The sequence below is a fragment of the Bubalus bubalis genome, chromosome 13 (assembly GCF_019923935.1).
Source record: "Bubalus bubalis isolate 160015118507 breed Murrah chromosome 13, NDDB_SH_1, whole genome shotgun sequence".
Lineage (NCBI taxonomy): Eukaryota > Metazoa > Chordata > Mammalia > Artiodactyla > Bovidae > Bubalus > Bubalus bubalis.
This window is the reverse complement of record NC_059169.1, coordinates 9569433-9586951: the sequence shown is the minus strand read 5'-3', so window position 1 is coordinate 9586951 and position 17519 is coordinate 9569433. Positions and strand designations below refer to the sequence as shown.

Here is a 17519-nt window from a genome sequence, read left to right as displayed (position 1 = left end):
GAATTGTTTTTCCTTCTTTTTAAACAAGTTTTAATTGAAATATAGTCAATTTATAATATCATCTAAGTTTCAGGTGTACAGCCCAGCCATATCCCTGGTGGCTCAGATGGTAAAGAATCTGCCTGCAATGCGGGAGAGGTGGGTTTGATTCCTGGGTCAGGAAGATCCCCTAGAGGAGAAAACGGCAACCCACTCCAGTATTCTTGCCTGGGAAATCCCAAGGACAGAGGAGCCTGGATAGCTACAGTCCATGGGGTCACAAAGAGCAGGACACAACTGAAGCGACTTAGCACGTAGCAGCATACACACACACACACACACACACACACACACACACTCTTTTTCAGGTATTTGCCCCTTATGGGTTATTACATAATATTGAATACAGTTCCCTATCAGATCAGATCAGATCAGTCGCTTAGCTGTGTCCGACTCTTTGCAACCCCATGAATTGCAGCACGCCAGGCCACCCTGTCCATCACCAACTCCCGGAGTTCACTGAGACTCACGTCCATCGAGTCAGTGATGCCAGCCAGCCATCTCATCCTCTGTCGTCCCCTTCTCCTCCTGTCCCAAATCCCTCCCAGCATCAGAGTTTTCCAATGAGTCAGCTCTTCCCATGAGGTGGCCCAAAGTACTGGAGTTTCAGCTTTATCATCATTCCTTCCAAAGAAATCCCAGGGCTGATCTCCTTCAGAATGGACTGGTTGGATCTCCTTGCAGTCCAAGGGACTCTCAAGAGTCTTCTCCAACACCACAGTTCAAAAGCATCAATTCTTCGGCACTCAGCCTTCTTCACAGTCCAACTCTCACATCCATACATGACCACAGGAAAAACCATAGCCTTGACTAGACAAACCTTTGTTGGCAATGTCTCTGCTTTTCAATATGCTATCTAGGTTGGTCATAACTTTCCTTCCAAGGAGTAAGCGTCTTTTAATTTCATGGCTGCAATCACCATCTGCAGTGATTTTGGAGCCCCCAAAAATAAAGTCTGACACTGTTTCCACTGTTTCCCCATCTATTTGCCATGAAGTGATGGGACCAGATGCCATGATCTTCGTTTTCTGAATGTTGAGCTTTAAGCCAACTTTTTCACTCTCCACTTTCACTTTTATCAAGAGGCTTTTGAGTTCCTCTTCACTTTCTGCCATAAGGGTGGTGTCATCTGCATATCTGAGGTTATTGATATTTCTCCCGGCAATCTTGATTCTAGCTTGTGTTTCTTCCAGTCCAGCATTTCTCATAATGTACTCTGCATATAAGTTAAATAAACAGGGTGACAATATACAGCCTTGACGTACTCCTTTTCCTATTTGGAACCAGTCTGTTGTTCCATGTCCAGTTCTAACTGTTGCTTCCTGACCTGCATACAAATTTCTCAAGAGGCAGATCAGGCGGTCTGGTATTCCCATCTCTTTCAGAATTTTCCACAGTTTATTGTGATCCACACAGTCAAAGGCTTTGGCATAGTCAATAAAGCAGAAATAGATGCTTTTCTGGAACTCTCTTGCTTTTTCCATGATACAGCGGATGTTGGCAATTTGATCTCTGGTTCCTCTGCCTTTTCTAAAACCAGCTTGAACATCAGGAAGTTCAAGGTTCACATATTGCTGAAGCCTGGCTTGGAGAATTTTGAGCATTACTTTACTAGTGTGTGAGATGAGTGCAATTGTGCAGTAGTTTGAGCATTCTTTGGCATTGCCTTTCTTTGGGATTGGAATGAAAATTGACCTTCTCCAGTCCTGTGGCCAGTGCTGAGTTTTCCAAATTTGCTGCCCTATTGAGTGCAGCACTTTCACAGCATCATCTTTCAGGATTTGGAATAGTTCAACTGGAATTCCATCACCTCCATTAGCTTTGTTCGTAGTGATGCTTTCTAAGGCCCACTTGACTTCACATTCCAGGATGTCTGGCTCTAGGTCAGTGATCACACCATCGTGATTATCTGGGTTGTGAAGATCTTTTTTGTACAGTTCTTCTGTGTATTCTTGCCATGTCTTCTTAATATCTTCTGCTTCTGTTAGGTCCATACCATTTCTGTCCTTTATCGAGTTCATCTTTGTATAAGAGGATTTTTAGATCATTAACATGAGTTTCTATTTTTTTCCCCTTCTTTTCTTATTCTATGCTTACTAAGCCAATGTAGCTCGCTCCTTTCCTCTAAGTTGTAAGAAGCAGGACACCTGGGTGGTTGAGAGAAACCCTTGCTGTGTTCTAGTTGCTCTGGTTGCAGCGGGCCAACCTGTCCTGGCACACATTGAGCCCAGGACGGTCTGGGAGACAGTCAGCAATGCCCGTGCCCTAACAGGGTCTGCGGGGGGCAGACGTGGTCCCTGACGTAGCAGGACTGACGCGGCGTGGGGTGGGGAACACTGAGCGGACTTAGAAGTGGGGGGGGGGGCATCTATCACAGCTGCCTTGCTATACGAGGCTGGACTGGTCCATTTCTCTGGGGACCTTTTCTCCTCCAATAGATACACTTTGCAGTTGATGTTCTTAGAAATAAGATAAAAATTTGTTCTGTATAAATGTTTACTGCTTCATTTGATTTTTTCCACCCCTTGTGTGTGAAAGTGAAAGTGAAGTCACTCAGTCATGTCTGACTCTTTGCGACCCCATGGACTGTAGCCTGCCAGGCTCCTCCATCCGTGGGATTTTCCAGGCAAAAGTACTGGAGTGGGTTGCCATTTCCAAGCATAGGTCAAAAGACCAAATAGAAGAGCTGACTGCAAACACACTCAACACAGTATACATGCATTGATTTATGAATTAGAGAATCTTAAAGCTTATAGTTCAGGAAGCAGATCATAACTTTTGGGGAGAGGTGGTCTTTAACTAAAGATCAAACAACACTGTCAACAATACATTGGGCTTTTTAGGGGCAATTTAAAAGTAGCTTTGTCAATTCAATTGCCGTTCAGACACGTAGAGATTGTCAGCATTGTGAACACCTGCGTTTCGTAAAAGGCGATCGTAAATATTTTAATATCCATAAACTGCTTTTTAAATATTCATCCTGTGTTATAAAGATATGATTCAATGGAAACTTCTTACGGACTCTGCTCAAGAGGGGATGGCTGACTCTGGGCCAGAATTAGGGTTTCAATCACTGTGAATGGATCCGGGTGACCTGGTTGAAGGTCCATAAGGTGATCACAGAAGGATCTAATCCAGGTACTGTGGGAGCCCTTTCCTTTGGACACTCTGCATCCCTCCTCCCTTCCTCCTCCCCTCCCCCTCCCCCTCCTCTTTCCAAAGTTCTTTCCTTTGAATCCTCCCCCTCCTCCCCTGGCCCCTCCTCCCCTGGCCCCTCCTCCCCTTCTTCCTTCTCCTACCCCAACTCCTCCTCCCCTTCTTTCTCCTCCTCTTCCTCCCCCTCCCCTCTCCCCTCCTCCTCCCTTCCCCCCTCCCCCTCCTCTTTCCAAAGTTCTTTCCTTTGAATCCTCCCCCTCCTCTCCTCCCCCCTCCTCTCCCCTACCCCTCCTCCTCTCCCAACCCCTCCTTCTCCCCCTCCTCCTCCCCCAACCCCTCCTCCCCTCCGTGCCCCCTCCTCCCCTTCTTTCGCCTCCTCTTCCTCCCCCCTCCGGGCTGCCTCCTCCTCCAAGAGGAGGAGGTGAAGGCCTGCAGGTCTGGCTCACTCACGGCTCGGATGCGCTTCAGGCACTTCTTCAGCCACATGCGGATGGTCTGCTTGGCCACCTCCTCCTCGATGGTGTACTCCAGCTGCTCCCTGGCCAGCAGCTCTTCCAGCTGCAAACTCTTGCGGATGTCCACCGACCGGTAGGAGAGCATGCTGGGCAGAGGGGTGCATAGTGGTAAGCTCTGATGACCCTGGGGGCCAGGCTTGTGGCCATCACAGAAGCCAGAGAGGACGCAACTCCATCCAGCCCGTGTAAGTTTCAGACGCCACCCCTGACCATCTGATTGTGTCACCTCCCTGTCTCCACCGTCATCTATCAGCCAGGGAGAGTCATGGACCTCCCTTTCCACAGGATAAAGTGCGCTGCTATCTGCAAGGTGCTTACCACACCATCAGCATTCGTTAAACGAAAGATCCAGGCTAGGCTATGACCTTCATTATCAGCTGCTTAAGAGTCTGTAGAAGGAAGACTGTTTTTGCTTAAGAGTCTCCAGACTCTTAAGAGTCTGTAGAAGGAAGACTGTTTTTGCTTAAGAGTCTCCAGACTCTTAAGAGTCTGTAGAAGGAAGACTGTTTTTGCTATACTTCCTTCACATTCAGGTCAATTCGGCGATGGTCCTTGTGCTTACAGTAGATGCTTGCTGGTTATCCATTTTAAATAAAGCATTATGTACTTGTCCATTCCAAACTCCCTAATGGTATGCAGCAGCCTGGATGGGAGGGGAGTCTGGGGGAGAAGGGATACACATGGATATGCCCGAGTCCCTTTGCTATTCACCTGAAACTATCACACCATTGTTAATTGGCTACACTTCAATATAAAACAAAAAGTTTAATTAAAAAAAGTCATGTTTATATACAGAAAAATTTGGTGAGGGTCAATATGCTTGGCTGTGGGTCACATATCCCGTTCCCCTGGCCCCCACCGTTTCCCTCTCAGTTGATCTCATGTGCTGCCCTAGATCTTCCTCATTTGTTATATTTTTAAACATCTATTTTTATTTACTTATTTGACCGTGCCTGGTCTTAGGTGCAGCACTTGGGATCTTCCATCTTGGTCATGGCATGTGGGATCTTTAGTTGCAGCGTGAAGTGAAGTGAAAGTCACTCAGTTGTGTCTGACTCTTTGCGACCCCATGGACTACTGGAGTGGGTAGCCTTTCCCTTCTCCAGGGGATCTTCTCAGCCCAGGGATCAAACCCAGGTCTCCCACATTGCAGGCAGATTCTTCACCAGCTGAGCCACCAGGGAAGGCCAAGAATACTGGAGTGGGTAGCCTGTCCCTTCTCTAGCGGATCTTCCCAACCCAGGAATCGAACCAGGGTCTACTGCACTGCAAGCGGATTCTTTACCAACTGAGCTACCAGGGAATCCCAGCATGGAAACTCTTAACTGCAGCATTGAGGGGCTAGTTCCCCAACCAGGAACCAAACCTGCACCCCCACAACCCCCGAAAGGAGTCTTGCCACTGGGCCACCAGGGAAGTCCCTTCCTCATTCATTTCAGATGGGCTCAAAGCCAGGGTGCAATGTTCACTCCCATTTGGCCCTTAGCGCAATAGGCCCAGACAACGGCTGATGACAGAGACTCAGCCGACGTGCTGTGTGGAGGCACCTGGGCAACGAGGCGGTGCCCAGGCTGAGGGGCTCGCAGCCAAAGTGGGATACAGTGCCCTCTGGCAGTTGGGTGCTGTCCTGCGTAGTCACAGCCCCCAGCTGTGAGCTCACATCCATCTACACAGCCCAGATCACAGCCTGCAGGTGCCTGAGGGGCCCTCCCCATTCAGCCTTGGTATCAGTTCCATGACCTACTCTCGATTTCTAAGCCTCTTCCCACCACTGGGGAAGAACATGCTCTCCCCTGCCTTGTCAAGAATCTCATCTTTGTGGACCACTTGCGATCACATCCAGGGTGAGAAGGATAAGGAGGAGCAAAGGATGCCTCCATCAGCTTCATCCGGGTCCATTTGATCAGACACACAATGTCATCCAAAGAGGCTGGATGCTAATTAGTGGGGACAGTGATGTGTCTATCCACCTCACTTTCAGCCTGAAACTGTCACTATGAGGAAGATGAGGTGACATTCTGAGAGAGATGGCACTCTTTGCTCTTGTCTGTGTTTTCTGCCTCATCTTGTCCTTCCTTTTCGCTTGCTCCCAGAAGAAGTGAAGAGAGGGAGGTAGAATCAGTAACTTGAGACAATTTCTCCCAGATCCTTCCTCTGTTCTGGTCATTTTTCAGATTCCAGTTACAACGTATTTCTGGACGCATGGATGCTCCTGAAATTTGTGACTCAATACCCAGCACTTAATTGGCTGGGTATTTGCAACACGATGAACATAGCTACTGGTGGTAGAGGGTTTTCTTGACTTTTTCTGGGGCATGGATCCTTTGGCAGTGCAGCTGACGCGAGATATTTCTTAGCATCAGGTTTTGAATGCATTACGAAATCTACATTACACAGGAAACAGATTATATAGAAATTGAGTCTTTAGATTTCTTTGAAAAGGTGGTGATACAGTAAAATAAGAACTTCTCTACTATTATATTGAATAGTAACATCTAGCTGAGGTGAAATGACTACTATGTCTCAGAACTGGGAAGCATAACAGGTATTTTAAGATATTAGACATGCAGTAATGTCTGAGATTTTTACTGGTGACAAAGATACAGCCACTGTATTGTTAACACTACTGTGGTTTGTCGCCTGCATTCATCACTGAAGGAGATGCTGCATTGCAGCCAATGACTAGTGAAAATAAAGATGGAACTGTTTCTCTTTCCAAGACCACGGACCTCTGAAGTTTATCCACTGACTCCCATTTAAGAAGCTGTTGAGCTGAATTGTTTTCCCTCAACAAAAGTTATGCTGGGGTCCTCACTCCGGGCCCTCAGAGTGTGATCTTATTTGGGAACAGGTCACTGCAGATTGGGCTTCCCTGGTGGCTCAGACAGTAAAGAATCTGCCTGCAACGCAGGAGACCCAGGTTTGATCCCTCGGTGGGGAAGATCCCCTGGAGGATGGCATGGCAATCCACTCTAGTACTCTTTCCTAGAGAATCCCATGGACAGAGGGGCTGGTGAACTGCAGTCCATGGGGTCCTAAAGAGTCAGACACGAAGCAACTGAGCATGCACTCGCAGGCACTGCAGATGTAATCAGTCGGGAGGAGGTCGTGCTGGAGTAGGGTGGGGCTTTAATCCGATATGATCTTGTGTCCTTACAAAAGGGGACACCTGGACAGACACACACACACAGAGCACATCCTGTGAAGATGAAGGCAGAGATCAGGGTGATGCTTCCACAAGCCAAGAAGCACCAACGATGACCAGCAAACCACCAGCAGCCCCGGGCAAGACCTGGATCTGATCCTCCTCCCAGCCTCAGAGAGAACCCCGTCTGCTGACTCCTGGAATTCACTTCCAGCCTCTAGACAATCCACTTGACTGCTTAGACTGCTCAGAGAGTGGGAGTTTGTTAAAGCAATCCTAGCAAGAAGGCGATGGCACCCCACTCCAGTACTCTTGCCTGCAGAATCCCATGGATGGAGGAGCCTGGTGGGCTGCAGTCCATGGGGTCACTGAGGGTCTGGCACGACTGAGCGACTTCACTTTCATGCATTGGAGAAGGAAATGGCAACCCACTCCAGTGTTCTTGCCTGGAGAATCCCAGGGATGGGGGAGCCTGGTGGGCTGCTGTCTATGGGGTCACACTGAGTCGGACACGACTGAAGTGATGCAGCAGCAGCAGCAAATAATGCAGAAGCCGCTCAGAGAGAAGAAAGGGCTGAGCCTCCGTCTGCCCTTTTGTCCTATCTGGGGTCCTCAGGAAATGTCTGGAAATGGGATGTGTCAACCAAGCAGGGGCGTCTGTGTCTGGGTGAGCCAGGCCAACTCTGGTCAGACCCACGGGTGAGAAGACTGATTGGATTGTAGCCCCAGCTTGGCCCCAGGAACTGAGCAGGTTCCCAGCCCTCTGGATGTCTTCCTTCCTGTTAACGAAGGGGTAGGGTGCTCATCGCCCCTGCAGCTGAGACTCAGAGCTGGGAACCGACCCCCCCAAGCCCCCCGCCCCCACCCCGTACCTGAGCACGTCGTGGAAGGTGACGTCACCGCCGTTGTGCAGCCGCTCCATCTCGTAGCACATGTGCTTGAACAGAAGCTTGTCCTTGTCCAGGTCCACCTCCAGCCTGCCCCGCAGCAGCCGCAGTAGGAACTTCACGCGGAAGGTCGGGATCACCCCCTGGCGACAGAGCATGTTGATGGTTGTCAAGTCGCGTCGGACTCTTTGTGACCCCATGGACTGTAGCCTGCCTGGCTCCTCTGTCCATGGGATTCTCCAGGCAAGAAGACTGGAGTGGGTTGCCATTTCCTCCTGCAGGGGATCTTCCCGACCTCCAGGGGATCGAACCCTCGTTTCCCGCATTGGCAGGCGGGTTCTTTACCACTGAGCCACTGAGGAAGCCGGGTAACAGAGCACTGTCATTTTTGCTTGGTGTTCTGTTTTCACAGCCAAAGAGCCCACAGCTAGTCCTCAGAAGCTGCCATAAACCAGCAGAGCAAGGAAGCTGCTGGGCTCTGGAGGCAGGGTGGGTCTGCACATCCGGAGGAGACCGGGATGAAGAGCTGGCTCCTGGGAGCTTCTGCAGGGGCTTCTCTGGTTCTGGGGGTGGAAGGGGGGAAGGTAGGGACATCCCCGCCACAGCGGGACAGCCCAGGAACCAGGAGGGGCAGAGGTCACCCTCCGTCTCCCCTAGCACGGCTCCCACTTTATGGTCTCTCCCTGGTGCCTGTCGCACAGACTCAGCCTGTGCCCATATTTGTCTAACATGTGAGCCGAGAGGAGAGTGATGCACTGAGTAGAGGACACGGGGCCCATGTGGGCATGATCGTCCTCTTCACTTAGTCCAGATGCTGGGCATGGCTAATTATGGATTCTGAGTTGCTCTGCAGCCGAAAGACCACTCCTTTCCGGGTCCTCTCCAGCAAGAGGACAATCCCATCCAGGAAGACTGGCTCCCAGCAGATCCAGACTCCAAGCCCCTAACACGGGTCACTCCCTTCGGGGCAACAAAACCTGCAGTGCCAGCCTGGCTCTGACTTTGAATGGAGGAACTGGGCGAGAGGGAGGGAGGCTGGCAGCCCGAGAATTCCTGCCAGTTATTAACGTCCACACGTGTGAGCGGTGTGCCGACTTGCGTGTGTGTCCACGGAGGACAGGTCCCTGCATGCGGCAGTGATGGAGAGCTCAGCAGATCAGGTGAGATGGAGAGGGGGCCAGACACCTGCTCAGCCAGGTCACTGTCTTGGAAGGAACCCCCCAGACCAGTGCCTGGGGCGGTAGGGGCACCAAGGGGAGAGAGAGCACAGGCCCTGGGGAAAGCTGTGCGCCGCTCTGCAGACCCCAGCTCTGGTCCAGGAAACCCCGTCCGCTCTGCTTCTGGCTCCTTGGCCTCTGTGTCTGCAGTCGATTCTTCCAGAAGCCATTTCCAGATCTTCCCCCAGGTCTGCCCGTGGCTGAACTTCCCTCGTTCCTCAGATGTGAAGTCAAATAACACCTGCTCAGCCAGGCTTTCACGACCACCCTGCTAAAACATCTGCCGCCAACTCCAGCCACTCTCTACCATGTCACGTCTTCTTCAAAGTGTTTATCGTTTCTTGAAATAAAAATAATCTTTACAATCATTACTGTCTCACTTTTTATAGTTTGTCTCCCTGTAGGCTCTGTGAGCACGGGGACCTTGCCATCTTGTTCACAGTCACATCCCTGGTGCCTAGAACTGTGCCTGAGGGTTTGCGAGGATGAAGGAGGAAGAGGAGGAAGGGGAGCAAGGAGGAGGATGGGTAGGAGGTGAGGAAGGAAGAAGGGGGGAGAAGAGGGGAAGGGGATCGGGGGGAGGGGAGGGGAGGGGGCAAGAGCAGCTGCTGCTCTGACAAAGTGTAGGAAATCTTGGGTAAGATTTACGATGAAACCATCCAAATGGTAAAGTCCAAAATGGTAACTTTCAGAAACCACTTTAAATAACTCCTTTGCACTTCTAATCAGAATTGCTGTTTGAATCTGCCTTACAGATCACTATGGTGATGTAAACCTCACCCCATCCTGCCCTGAGCCCAGGTTGGCCTCTTTAGAGCTCCCGTAGTTTCTTCTCCTTGCTGACCTTCCCAATGTCGGAAGGAGAGGACACTTATGGTTGGAAAGAACAGGACGGGGAGCTCTTTTGTCTCTCTCCCCTCCTAGCGCATCCTTCTAAATTGTCAATGACAGCTTTCTGCAATTCAGCAATGGCCGTTCAATCCAAATTCAATACATGTCAACTGTCAACCACAAAACCACTGAAAAGTTTGCAATAAGGCAGTAAGTGTCTTTGGGGTAGGGCATGAGACAATAATCGATTCTCTCACCTCTCTTTTATCATCCACCATGTTCCATATGATTTGAAAGTGGCGAAGATCATTGTAACTTAAAAGCTGGTCCTCCTCAGTGGAATAAAACAAGGAGAAATTCTCCACAATTATGGCTAAAGAAAAAAAAAGAAAAGAAAAGAAAAATGAGGATGTTAGGCAATTATGCTAATCTGTCATTTTTCCCAAAAAATAAAACATCGATTATAAATAATGAATTTTATCACCTACATTATAAGCCAAATTTTTAAAGGGCTTTTAGTACGGTTTCCAAGTTGGCATGGTTTACACTTGGATCAGGCTATTCATCCAGCTCCTGCCTTTCCAAAACATGAGGGTCATGAGCATAAACATGCATTCTGTGTCTATAGCTGCTCACGCCAGCTGGCTTCAACTCTTCGTTAAGAGTTCCAGGGCACTTTTTAAAGGTCAGATTGAGTTCTGGTGGCCCCACAGCTGGGTGGACAACGTATATCTTTTGAAAACATAATTGTGATATTTCAAGGCGGCAAAGGTAGCCTTTTCTGATATTTGTTCAACTGAACCCATGAGAAGAGCTTTTGAAATTAATGGACATAATAAATAGGACAACGCTTGAAATTACAATCAACTGTCATTTATGTGCCTTTCAAAGGTCTTTTCAGTTTCTGGACCAAGAGGCAACAGTTTATAATTAATGCCATAAAACACCCACCCCAAGCAACCCAGATAATTACTTGGAAATTGTATATAATTATCTAACAACCTGAGTTTAAAGAGATTGAGAAAATATTCAACGAGCATTACTTACCTACAAGTAGATTTAGCATGATGTAGGCAATGATGACATAAAATGAACAGAAATACATAAGTGCCCCGGCATAATTTCCACAGTCTGTTGCCCAGTATGTAAATTCATCGGGAGTACAAAAGGGGGGCTGGACCTGTGGGGCCACGGCAGGGAAGAGGGGGGGCCAGGGTGAGAACAGAGGAGAATATAAATTCCCCTTATCTACCTGTAATTGTGAACATATTCCTAACAATATAAAATATAATTAACTTCAAAGTCATCTCTCAGAGCCCCATACACTGGGTACACCATCTGCGGTCAAAATCAAAAAGAATATTTCATGTATGCCACGCTTTTGGTCTTGCAGAATCCCAAGTTCATTGCCATTTGAGAAGCACAACAAAAATGAAGTCGTTTCTCCCAAGAGACACTTTCTGCCACCTCCAATAGTTCCGAAGGGCCAGTAGTCGCTGTGATGCAAACACAGAGAGTCCGACCAAAAGGCGCTTTAGAAAATTCTCTGAGTTCAGTAATGGCTGAAGATTTAGGAAGATTCGTGCTACACAGCAAATTCACATTCAGATTATGTAAGAAAAAGCCAGAATCCTAATACTTGGAGCATCACTATGAGACGTCATTAAATGGCACAAGATTTCAGGTTATCAAAAGCCTTCTTTTTTTTTTTTTGATGTGGACCATTTTTAAAGTCTTTATTGAATCTGTTACAATATTGCTTCTGTTTTATGTTTTGGTTTTTTTTTTTTTTTTTTTTTTGGCCTCAGGGCCTGTGGGATCTTAGCTCTCTGACCAGGGATCAAATCCGAACCTCCTGCACCAGAAGCCGATGTCTCAACCACTGGACCACCAGGGGAATTCCTAAGCTTGCCCATTCTCCACTGGCCCAATAAAACTCACACCCCTCTGAGAAACTTCCAGGTTTCTTTCGGTCAGAGAGACCTAGGTCTTCTATGTTTCCGCAGCCTTATGCTTGTTTATTTTTTTTATCTAGAATTTAATCAATTCTGCCTTGTATTATTTTTGCTTTGGTAAATTCTCACTCATACATAAAGTTCCCGAGCTCCTTCCTCCTCTGTGCCTGGTTTATCCCCAGGCCCCTCCCCTCCTCCCTGCTGCTGACAGTCTAGAGTCCTGCGGTCCACCTGGTAGCCGCCAACTCCACATCAGTGACAGTCAAAGTGTTAGTCGCTCAGTCGAGCTGGACTCTTTTGTGACCCCATGGACTGTAGCCCTCAGGGCTCCTCGGTCCAAGGGATTCTCCAGGCAAGAATACTAGACGGGGTTGCCATCGTCTCCTTCAGGCTATCTCCCCGACCCAGGGATCGAACTTGGGTCTCCTGCATTGAGAGGCAGATTCTTTACTATCTGAGCCACCAGGGAAGCCCGCTCCATGGGGCTATCTAATTTCAAAGTTATGTTCATTAACAGTCAATACAATTAAAATATGATTGAAAATTCAATTCCTCGGTTGCACCAATCGCACCTCAGGGGCTCAATAACCACACAGGAGTGGTGGCCACTGAACTGCCATGTTTGCAGAAATTTCTTTTTTCAGTTGGTTTGCAGGGTGAGAGGGAGATGAAGTGAACCAATCAAGCTGATAACTCACTATGGTTGTGCAACACACAGCCAAGAAGAAATACAGAACACCTGGAGAACACAGAACCGCAGTCTTAGTGTTGGGCAGGGTTCCCGAAGGAACTGGCTTTGAACTGAGACCTGAGGATGGTGAAGACTTAGCCCCTAGAAGCGAGGATACCTGGGGAAGAGTATGGCTCGGAACCCCTGATATAAGCTGCTCGAGAATGCCTTGGACTCGCTGAAGCCCTAGCACCTAGTACAGGGGCCAGCACAAAAACAGGGGTCTAGTGAGTATCTGTTGAAGAAATTAAATCAAAGAATAGGAACTCTCTTCTTTGAACTTGACTGCCAGAATGTCAAAGATGGAGGGACAGAACAGTGCTCAAATGATGCAAATTTGTTGAATGGAACTACAATAGCTTGAGTTGGGTTCACTGGATATCTTTCTTGTATGTGTATATACTGTAATTTAAGAGGATTAAAGAGCCAGGATATGTGTTTTGTATACAGTCTTGACACTACAAGAATGATGGTGCCATTACATCACCAAAGAGTTTCATCTGCTTCTAAGTCTAGGCTTTGTTAGTAATGAAGAGACATTTACCATACAGTCGTGCATGATCTTATTCCAGTCTTCTCCTGTGACAATTCGGAACAGTACAGTAATTGCTTTGCCAGCTGAAGAAAAGTTTGCATGCCTAATTTGAGGAAAAGCAAACAAACAATATGAGTGATATGGTTTGTCAGGAAGTAGGAAAGGTTGTCACCATCAAAACAGGTGGATTTTGGAGCAAATTTGGTTGCTAAGCTACCATTTCCAAAGGTTACAGCCTCTTATTTGTTTGTTATTTATACTTGCCTCCAAGTAGAGCTATCTCAATAGCTCAACCCTAGCACAGCGCCAACAATTTATTGCCATTCATCTTGAATGACTGGGAAAGCAAGCTTTGACAATTAAAACTGATTCCTTCTTTTACAAGGATTATGCTATAAAAGATGTAACCACCATAATCTGAATTTTAAAACTGCTGCTTATGTGAGAATTAGGCCCTTGATGAACCATTGAGTGTTTAAAATATCTTTGCATCATAGTACAGAAATTTATAAAAATATGTTGACTGCTAACAGGTATTTTCACAGGTTTGACTTGTTTCTTGATAAAGTTATTAAGACGTTAAAGAAAGGTTGAAATAAACAACTAAATGAGAAAAAAAAAAAAAAGATGTAACCACCATGTATCAAATAAGTAGTCTCTGCAACATGATACATTTAATTTTTTTTCTGTTAGGACGTCAAAAAAAAAAATACTCCGATACAGTTCCACGAAATTTAAGACAATCTTTGAAAAATGCTTTTCATGTATAATAATCATTTGTGGGTTCTAAATTACAATGCTTGTCTTAAAAAAAGGAAAAATCCCAGAGCCATCTCAAAATTGTTCAATTAAAAAAAATAATATATCACTTCTGGCAGTATGTGATAGAAAAATTTCTGGAATTTACCAGGCATTAGACGTGGTTATTTCTGCATGGGGATGGAATTATGGGTTCTTTTTGTTTTCTTGTATTTCTGAATTTTCTAAAGTTTCTAAAGTAAGCATGCATACTGTTTTCGATGAGAAAAACATTATTTAAAATTTGGTCATTTTACTTTAATTTTCAAATAATTGCTTCCCCATCTTTGTTTAAAACATGTACATATTTACTCATGATTTCATTACTAGAAAAGTTTACTATTTGAATACAAAGATAAATATACACCAACCTGTTAATGTTTTCTCCATATTTCACAGTACCAAATAAGACAACTCCAGCGAAAGCATAACACAGCAGCAATAGGAACATGCCCACTATGATAAAGAAGCTTTTATACATGCTGACGACCACCGTCAGGAGAAGCATCTTCAGGGTTACCTGAATGCAGAGGAAGGATTTGGGGGTAGGGGTGGGAAAAGAGAGAAAAAGAAAGAGAGAGATACAGGGAATATTCAATTCACAAGCCATCTTGGGAAGGACATACCGTTTAAGCAGTCTGACACAAAAGTGATTTACAAGGATATCATTTGAAAGTTGCTTGCTCAGTGGTAAATAAACCGGGAAGATCCCCTGGAGAAGGAAACCCACTCCAGTATTCTTGCCTGGGAAATCCCATGGACAGAAGGGCCTGGTGGGCCACAGTCCATGGGGTTACAAAGAGTCAGACACAACTCAGCGACTGAACAACAACATTTGGAAGTTGTTTGCTATTTGGTATTAAATTTGAATATTATTAAAATCATTTGACATAGAGAAATTCTACTTGTATCTCAAACTTCAGCCTCTTTGCCGAATTAATGAAAGTTCCACCTCAATATTTTTAGCCTCCCATTTTTCTCTTCTCTTGCTCACTGATTCTCTGTGATGCCTCTGTATATTTTTGGCTGAAAGCAAGTAGACTCAGGATTCTTACACAAATAAACATTCACAAAAACAAAACCTTAACAATGATAAAATACCAAATAACCATCAAATACAAAATATATTGATTATGTGGAAATATGGACTATATATGAAATAAAGTGAGTAACAAAAAAGGAAACCATGCCTTAAACATGAAAAATACACGTGTAATGTGTTGAGCATTAACAAGGATATCAAGAAATATGGAATCACAGGATCATGAATGTTTGTTGAAGATTCTCCTTCTTTGCATTGAAAATGACTTGTGTGTGTGTGTGCTAAGTCACTTCAGTCATGTCTGACTCTTTGTGACGCTATGGGCTGTAGCCCACTAGGCTCCTCTGTCCGTGGGATTCTTCAGGCAAGAATACTGGAGTGGGTTGCCATACCCTCCTCCTGGGGATCTTCCCGACCCAGGGATTGAACCCGCATCTCTCATGTCTCCTGCATGGGCAGGTGTGTTCTTCACCACCAGCCCCACCTGGAAAGACCCCCCCAGACGACTTACCTCTATGAAAAATAAAAACAATAAAAATAAAGAAGCATTGAGAAAGACCATTAGTTTTTGCTTTCATGCTTGATATGTTATCTTTAAATGATGACTGAGTTCACTTAGCAAATGAGAAGAATCAATAAAACAACACAAATGTCAGGAAACATATCACAAGATAACTAAGCAACCGATTCATTTCATTATTTGCTCATTTTGACTTATGGTGTCTAGGAATTTGTTAGCTGCAGCCCTGGAGACCCAGAAGGGCAGCCGCAGCAGCTAGTCATCCTCCTTCCTTCGGTGCACACGTGACCTCTGACAGCATCTTCACAAGGTACTCACATGCTTCCCGCAGATGGAGAAAAACCGGAAGACAATCACACACGCTCCCATCATGTAGGTGTACGCGTTCTGCAATTTAAATGGAGAGCCCCTCGTAATTCGCATGAAAGATCTTGTTACTGTCCCATCTTTCATTTTAAGCCTTCTGTGAAGTCTACCGAATAATGAGCTTAATAAAATGTGAAAATTCCTCTTAAGAAATTTATCTTAAAAAGGTGCTGAAAAGGTCACCGTCAAAACTCATGAATAAGTATTAGCTATAAAATCAAACCTTAAATAGAACTTTCATCTCTGTGTTGCTCAGCTGAACTCTGTATTTTAAAACTTACTTTACATATTGATAAAATAGTGACCAGATCCTTGGAGGGGCGGGAAGTCCCTAGGATAGCAATGCAACAGGAAGAAGTTGAGGGAGGCAGCAGATAAAGGGATCCCGGCTTCTTCTTCCAACAGATGGGGTGCTGATGCAGAAAGAGACTGTGGGGTCAGCTCCAGCTTCCTTCTCTGTGAAGGTCTCTGGATCGCAGCCGGCCGCATCCATGTTAGTCTAAGCTGATTTCAGATAAGTTCCCTCCCTCTCAGAAACACACCCAGCTCTTCCTTCAAGTGTGTGATTGGCAGCAAGAGATGAGTCTGTGTGGTCCATGATGAAGAGAGCTTCATCTGAGAACAAAGCCCACCAGCTACAACCGCAATGACAACGGAGGCATTAAGCTGATGTCCAAGCTTGATTATTCCCCAGGGAACTTTGCTTAGTCAAATGACGCCCATCACAGGTGGGTCCCCGGCAAGGGAAGCTCCTTGGTGAGGGGCAAGGAAATGAAATTGAAACTCCAATACTTTGGCCACTTGACGCAACAGTCAACTCATTAGAAAAGACCCTGATGATGGGAAAGACTGAAGGCAGAAGGAGAAGAGGGCGACAGAGGATGAGACGGTTGGATGGATCACTGATGCAATGGACGTGAACTTCAAGAAACTCCGAGAGATGTGAGGGACAGGGAAGCCTGGCGAGCTGCAGTCCATGGGGTCACAGAGTCGGACATGACTTAACGACTGAACAACAACAACAACAAGGAAATGAATGAGTCTGCACAGGAGCGTCTCGGAATGGGAACAAGGACTGCACCTTCCTTCACAACAGTCTGCTGCAGAACAGAGCGGAGAAGGAACATTCTTCAAGGACCACAGGTTCCCAGAGAAGGGCAGGAGCAGTCAGGCAGAAGGGCGAGCTGGTCTTGCAGGTATGAGATATTCTCTTTGGGGACATCCAGAATTAGGACGCTTACTCACCATCCTGCTTGGACTGAGTTTCTCTGGAGAAAGAGACAAGCATGGACTTTGCTGCTCCTTCTTGCTGTGTGAGCCCAAAGCCTAGTGTAGATATCTTCTTTCTTTGCATTCTGGAAGTGATGACACCCCATGCTTCCAGGATGAGGACTTAATCCTTTACCTGAACTACAAGGTCCAAGAGGTCTGACACATTTTTTTTTCATTTTATTTTTTTTTAAACTAGCTTTATTTATTGGAGTATAATTGTTTTACAATGTTGCATTAGTTTCTGATGTACAATAACCTTAATCAGCTATATGTATACATATATCCCCTGCCTCGTGGGTACCCCTCCCTCTTCCCCATCCCATCGCTCTAGGGCACCACAGAGCACCACGCTGAGCTCCCTGTGCTCCTCTCCCACATGCCTTCCCTCTAGGGCACCACAGAGCACCACACTGAGCTCCCTCTGAGCCTCTCCCCCATGCCATTCCTTGAGGGCATCAGAGAGCACCATGCTGAGCTCCCTGTGTGCCTCTCCCCCATGCCACTCCTTGAG

General features: G+C 46.4%; 1 protein-coding gene across 6 annotated transcripts in view; it reads right to left on the bottom strand.

Annotated features, from left to right (window-relative positions):
* The window catches only part of NALCN (sodium leak channel, non-selective), a 303051-nt gene that overhangs the window by 5939 nt on the left and 279593 nt on the right, over nucleotides 1-17519 (bottom strand). For 5 of the 6 annotated variants that reach the window (XM_045162542.1, XM_045162541.1, XM_045162544.1 and 2 more), the window contains 7 exons: nucleotides 15689-15757; nucleotides 14180-14328; nucleotides 13020-13113; nucleotides 10838-10970; nucleotides 10048-10163; nucleotides 7728-7885; nucleotides 3646-3796 (listed from right to left, as the gene is read on the bottom strand). In XM_045162542.1, the coding sequence (XP_045018477.1) occupies nucleotides 3646-3796; nucleotides 7728-7885; nucleotides 10048-10163; nucleotides 10838-10970; nucleotides 13020-13113; nucleotides 14180-14328; nucleotides 15689-15757 (870 nt within the window). The remainder of the gene's footprint in view (nucleotides 1-3645; nucleotides 3797-7727; nucleotides 7886-10047; nucleotides 10164-10837; nucleotides 10971-13019; nucleotides 13114-14179; nucleotides 14329-15688; nucleotides 15758-17519) is intronic. The other variant, XR_006639887.1, reaches the window with a different exon arrangement.